Source organism: Oryctolagus cuniculus, chromosome 13 (genome assembly GCF_051225735.1).
Source record: "Oryctolagus cuniculus isolate XC-2025 breed Fujian yellow rabbit chromosome 13, ASM5122573v1, whole genome shotgun sequence".
In the NCBI taxonomy this organism is placed as follows: domain Eukaryota; kingdom Metazoa; phylum Chordata; class Mammalia; order Lagomorpha; family Leporidae; genus Oryctolagus; species Oryctolagus cuniculus.
Genome location: NC_142879.1, coordinates 103,239,464 through 103,245,645, shown reverse-complemented (window position 1 = coordinate 103,245,645; position 6,182 = coordinate 103,239,464). Strand labels below are relative to the sequence as shown.

The 6,182-nt window shown below is 57.3% G+C and overlaps 1 protein-coding gene across 27 annotated transcripts in view; it reads right to left on the bottom strand.

Moving 5' to 3' along the window:
* Positions 1–5,121: 5,121 nt before the first annotated feature.
* The window catches only part of SVIL (supervillin), a 204,028-nt gene continuing 202,967 nt past the window's right edge, over positions 5,122–6,182 (bottom strand). For all 27 annotated transcript variants that reach the window (XR_016219243.1, XM_089311867.1, XM_089311865.1 and 24 more), the window contains one exon: positions 5,122–6,131. Coding sequence is in view for 26 of the 27 variants with exons in the window: in XM_089311867.1 (XP_089167993.1) it covers positions 6,045–6,131 (87 nt within the window). In the remaining variant the exon portion in view is untranslated. The remainder of the gene's footprint in view (positions 6,132–6,182) is intronic.

The window sequence follows — 6,182 nt, the reverse complement described above, 5'->3', positions numbered from 1 at the left end:
TCCTCCTGCCCCCCTCCCAGCCACGGGACAGAGCTGGCTACTTTGTCTCGTGTTCTCCCCAAGGGTGCAGACCGCTGAGCTACAGAGGTGCCCTGGAAGAGGTGCCCCAAGTGAGGGGCAGCTTTAGAGGACAGAAGTGCCCAGTTCTGTCTCCTTGGAGCTCAGCCTAGGGGGAATGGCGTGAGGAGCTCCCCCTTGCTCCCGCCAGGAACAGCCCTAGAGGGAAGCAGCCCATTCCCCTCCCCCCGCTCCCCCGACACCTGCTGGGGTGGCCTTGAAGGTGAGTGACATTGTTGGCAGGGGGCTCTGAGCAGCCAAGAGGCCAGTGTTAGACATCGGTTGGGCAGCTCCATGCCAGGCCACCACCTGTGCTCTCTGTTGGACTCGGTCTACACCTCCTGCCACTGGGGTCCAACCCTCAGAACTTATATGGCAGAGTTCTCGATCTTTCTTCTCCAGTGGCCCGAGCTGCCAAGAGGTCTGTCTGGCTTCAAAGGGGTGACCTCACCGTCCAACCGCTCTGTGCTCGCCAAGGCACCCGGCGGCTCCAGCATCCACCCCGTTTGGAGGTGCAGGAGCTCGCCAAAGCTCAGCGGCTGGGTCAAGGCAGGGTGTGGACTGTAGAGACCTCGGCGCCTGCCGCCTTGCCCGGTGTGCCACCCCTTCCCCGGTGCTGAGGTTGTAGTGCCGGTGATCCCTCCACTGCCTCGGGGGGCGGGCAGGAAGCTGGGTTCCTCTGTCAGGCTTGCCGGAAGCGGGCTTTGGGCTGGCCAGTGTGAAGATCCACATCTGCTGTATCAGGAGCAAAGTCAGACTGTGCCTCGCCCATTTCCCAGTAGGGAGAGGATGAGTTAAAATCTCAATGGCTGACAGCCCCATCTGTAAAATGGGTGCAGCAAGTACTCTATCAGCAAGGGTGACACAGGATTAAAAAAAAACACATTATTTATTCATTTGAAAGGCAGAGTCAGAGAGATAGAGAGAGAGAGAGAGAGAGAGACTGACTCTTCCATCCTCTGGTTTACTTGCCAAGTGACTGCAATGGCCAGGCCTGGGCCAAGTGGAAGCCCAGGAGCCAGGAGCTCCATCCTGGTCTCCAATATGGGTGGCAGAGACCCAAGTCCTCAAGCCATCTTCCGCCGCCTCCCCAGGCACGTTAGCAGGGAGCTGGGTCAGAAGTGGAACAGCTGGGACTTGAACCTGTGCTTGTTCAGCATCGCAGGTGGCAGCTTCACCCTCCAACCACCACATCGACTCCTGCTTGGGAGGATTTGATGAAATCCGAGAGAGACCCAGCATGGATGACCCTTCCTTTCCCAGGTCTTCTAGTAATGGGAAGAAGTCATCATGTTTTAAATTTAGATGATTTAAATTTAGCATCGAAAACACAGTAGTGGAAGTGGGAGACCCAGAAACTTCCCTCTTTTTAGTGCAACCCAATCATGTCTTGTTGTGTTGAGTAGGTTCTGAGACAGGAGCAACATTTGGTAGGGGGTACCTCCCGCTCATGAGATGGCTACCAAAAAAAAAATGGCACCATTGGGCAGAAAACCTCAGGCCAGCACCTTCCGCGGGAGTGCCCTGCCGTTAGCTGGAGATTTCAGAAACGTCCTTAAGTGAAGACAATTCCAGAAGAGGACTTAAAAGGGTGAAGCCTCTTAATGATGTGAACAACAGACCAGCAGGTGAGACGAGACCAGGGAACCCCAGAGCACCTGCTGCCACAGTGAGACCCACGCTCGCCCACGTGGGAGTCCGGAGACCCGGGAGTCGGTCCTGGATGCCGTGGCCATCCGCACAACTGGAACCTCTGCCCGTGTCCACCTGTTTGCCACCTGAGTCCCTCCGCTTTACCTGGGGGGGGGGTGTCTCCATCACTCCCCCCACCGGTGCCACCCCTGGGAGACTGGGTGCACCCTCGGCGCTTCCAGACCTGGAATGATCCCTCCCCCCGACTCCCGCCCAGTGCAGCCAGTGGCCACTTCTCTCGCGGGTGTCCTGAGCCAGCCAACATCCCTGCTCCTTTGAGGCACCAGAAAGGGCAAGCACCTTGGAGCCAGTGGACTCAATTTTTAGCAGCAGGACGTTTTCTTTGAGCCCAGTGCCATCTTCTCAAAGTTCAATGATTGGCATTTGCATCATGACCTTGAGCTTGAAACAGAAGACCACCCAGGGCACCGATAACTTTTTTTTTTTTTTTGACAGGCAGAGTGGACAGTGAGAGAGAGACAGAGAGAAAGGTCTTCCTTTGCTGTTGGTTCACCCTCCAATGGCCGCTGTGGCAGGCCGCGGTTGGCGCAGCGCGCTGATCCGATGGCAGGAGCCAGGTGCTTCTCCTGGTCTCCCATGGGGTGCAGGGCCCAAGCACTTGGGCCATCCTCCACTGCACTCCCGGGCCACAGCAGAGAGCTGGCCTGGAAGAGGGGCAACCGGGACAGAATCCGGTGCCCCGACCGGGACTAGAACCCGGTGTGCCAGTGCCGCAGGCGGAGGATTGGCCTAGTGAGCCTCGGCGCCGGCCCCCAATAACTTTTCATTCATCTGCTTATTATACTTCCTCTTAAGTATTAGTGAAGATGTTGGTTCAGAAAAAACTTGGGAAGGTTTTTGAAACTGTTGGTCTTTATTCTGCGGCTGAGATGGAAGAAGGCCTGTGACACCTGAAGCCCCCAATTCTCGCTCTCAGGGTCTCCCACGGGGGTGCAGGAGCCCAAGCGTTTGGGCCATCCTCTGCTGCTTTCCCAGGCCATTAGCAGGGAGCTGGATTGGAAGTGGAGCAGCCGGGACTTGAACCGGCGCCCATACGGGATGCCGGCTTGGTGCTGCCTGCCCTCTGTGAGACATGAGGAGGGTCTGGGGACAGTGAGGCAAGGGAGGGACCCAAGACAATCGCTGACCAAAGTCCTCGTGTGCCCTCAGAGCCCTCCTCTCGCACAATAAACAGCCAGCCAGTGTCTGAGACCCTTAAACACAGGAAAATCAGGATGCAGAGCGGTCGCAGTTTTTCTTACAAAGCCCACAAACCAGAGCGCAGCCTCAGGGTCGAGCGCCTCTGGACGCGGACTCGAGCCACACTCACAGGGTCCCCGCGTCTCCAGCTCACAGCAGGCCCGTCCTGGGGCTTCTCAGCCCCTGGAATTGTGAGAGTCCTTTCCCTAGGGGGCACCCTGGCTCTCTGGATGCCGTATCTCCCTGGGTGCCCTGTGCCTGGGGGACACTGCCTCATATGCTCTCCATGCACTCAAGGAGCCGGGTGATTTTTAAGAAAACGTTTTATTAGAGAGATCTTCCACCTGCTGTTTCACCCACCAAACAGTGCAACAGCCGGAGCTGGAATGCTGTCTGGGTCTCCCACGTGGTGGCAGGGGCTCAGGCACTCGGGTCGTCACGGCTGCCTGCCAGGTGCACTGGCAGGGAGCTGGATCGGAAGCGGAGCAGCCGGGACTCACACCAACGCTCAGCTATGGGAGCCCACAGGCACCGGCAGCCCTGCCCCTCCCTGCTGACTCCGGGGTCCTTCTCCATGTGTCCTTGGATACCAGCTTTGGGATCTACACTGTGGACCTCCCTATCTCCCCTTCCTTATCCTTGTCTCGGTTTAACCTGTGACCTCTAGGTGCTTGGCCATCTCTCTTTGGCTCTTGTGATTGCCTGTTCAGCGGCCAGCAGTGGTGTGGACACCAGCAGGTGTCTGGCACTTGACACATTTCAAAGAGCTTCCGCTTGGTCCTTGCTAGGCATCCTGGGTAGCTCGGAGGGCCTGCTCTTTCCAGGAAATCGAGATGGGAAACTTCAGGCATGGGCCGCTAGCACCCAGGCATCAAGAGGAGGCACCAGGAGCAGGGACTCCGGGGCAGCTCCAGGGCGAGGCGCACGAGGAGGTTACGCCCCGTAAGGTCAGTGTGTGGTTACAGGGTTTGTCAAGGTCGGAAGGCGAGGGAGGAGAGGGTAGCCTTTCACGGGAGCTCTGTGCAGTAAGCTTGAAAACCACGGCTCGGGCATTTTAAGGACACGAGAGCTCGTGAGGAGTTTCCTAACACGCTGGTAAGTTCTCCGGATTCTTTTTTTTTTTTTTTTTTTTTAATACAAAAAGCGCCGAGATCCTGGAACTGAAATGTGGATACAGCTACTGTTGAAAGATGATCTGCAAAATGATGTCTTCTAGTATTCAGAACGAATTTTATGGGTCGAATCTGTATTTTTTAAGTGCATTTATTTATTTGACAGGGGGAGAGAGGGGGAGAGAGGGAGAGAGAGAGAGGGAGAGGGAGAGGGAGAGGGGGAGAGGGAGAGGGAGGGAGAGGGAGGGAGAGGGTGAGAGGGAGAGGGAGGGAGAGGGAGAGGGAGAGAGGGAGAGGGAGAGGGAGAGGGAGAGGGAGGGAGAGGGGGAGAGGGAGAGAGGGAGAGGGAGGGAGAGGGAGAGGGGGAGAGGGAGAGAGGGAGAGGGAGGGAGAGGGAGAGGGAGAGAGGGAGAGGGAGAGGGAGGGAGAGGGGGAGAGGGAGAGAGGGAGAGGGAGGGAGAGGGAGAGGGAGGGAGATGGAGAGGGAGAGGGAGGGAGATGGAGAGGGAGAGGGAGAGAGGGAGAGGGAGAGGGAGAGGGAGGGAGAGGGGGAGAGGGAGAGAGGGAGAGGGAGGGAGAGGGAGAGGGAGGGAGATGGAGAGGGAGAGGGAGGGAGATGGAGAGGGAGAGGGAGGGAGAGAGAGAGGGAGGGAGAGAGAGAGGGAGGGAGAGGGAGAGGGAGGGGGAGGGAGAGGGAGGGGGAGGGAGAGGGAGAGAGAGAATCTTGTACCCACTGATTCATTCCCCAAATGCTGGCAACAGCCAGGGCTGGCACAGACGCCCTCGGGCCGTCGCACGCTGTCCCATAGGCTGTGCCGGGTTCGGAAGCTGGGGTGGGACTCGATCCCCGGCACTCTGACCCAGGAAGTGGGCTTACCAAGGAGCCGCCTGACCCACTGAGCCACATCACCCAGCTACGTCTCCGCACGCTTAACGCGAGGACCTGGGCTCTTCCAAGCCACAGCGGCTAAGGGCGGGAGGCTGCACACCGGCCCGGAACCTTCTCTGCGGAATGGAATGTGCCTGCAGTGCGCCGTCAAGCAGTCAATTAGCGGATGTGTTTATTCCGAAGCCTTTTATTTGGGAATTTCCATCTCACAAAAGGACGTGTTGTCGGGGTTACAACAGCCGTTTAGAAATCGAGATGTTTTTGTTTCTACGAATGGACAGTAAAATTGTCGAGAAACTTCCAAACCATCGTCAAAAACGCGGAGCGGACTGTATATAAAACTGTACAGGAAGACAAGGCACTATACACTTCGGGGGCGCCGGGGAGGGAGAGAGGTCGGTTCGCATCGGTTTCGGGGCGTCTGCGCCGCTCAGCCCGAGTCCTGTGTTCGTGTTAGCACCGGAAGCAGCACTCAGCACAAGTCCTAGCTAAGGCAGAAGGGGAGGGGCGTAGCTGGCCACGGTCGGAGAGGCGGGTGGGCGGCAGGGCTGGCCCCAGGCCCCACTCGGACCGGAGCCACTCCACCTGCCTCTCGCAGGATTTTGACACCAGAGAAGAGAGAAACTCTGAAACGTGATCGGATACCTATTGCTTTGTTAAATATGTATCTGGCTTATACGGTGTTTATATAAATATATATATATATATATATATTTTAGAATCCACAAACTATCAAAATAACACTTTATAAAGAGAATTGCTTAAAAAAAAAAAACCAAAAAAGCACACCACAGGCGCTGCACAGCCTGGACAGGGAGCAGAGCTCTGCGGGCTGCAGACAGGTGCGTGGCCGGCTCAGCTCTGCCTCCCTGCGTTCCCTGCGGTCCGTGGAGACGTCTCCCGAGTCCTCTTCCCCGGGGCTGAAAGACACAGCTCCGGGACAAGCCGTGTGCATCACACCGTCGGGTTTTGAAAACTCGGATTTAAAAAAAAAAAATACTTGTTTAAAAACACCAGTCCAAAAAAAAACCAACAGCTGTAGACTCCATGGGCCCTGGCTCCCGGGGCGGGCGCAGCGGCCGCAGCCCCCGCGCTCAGAACAGCCCCTTGGCCTTCTTCACGTTCACCTGCTTCCAGGCGGGCAGCGCGTTGTACTCCTCCCGGGTCATGTCCAGTGCGAACTGCAGGGCCGGGAGACCGGTCAGCAGGTGCCGCTCCCGGGGAGGGGGCGT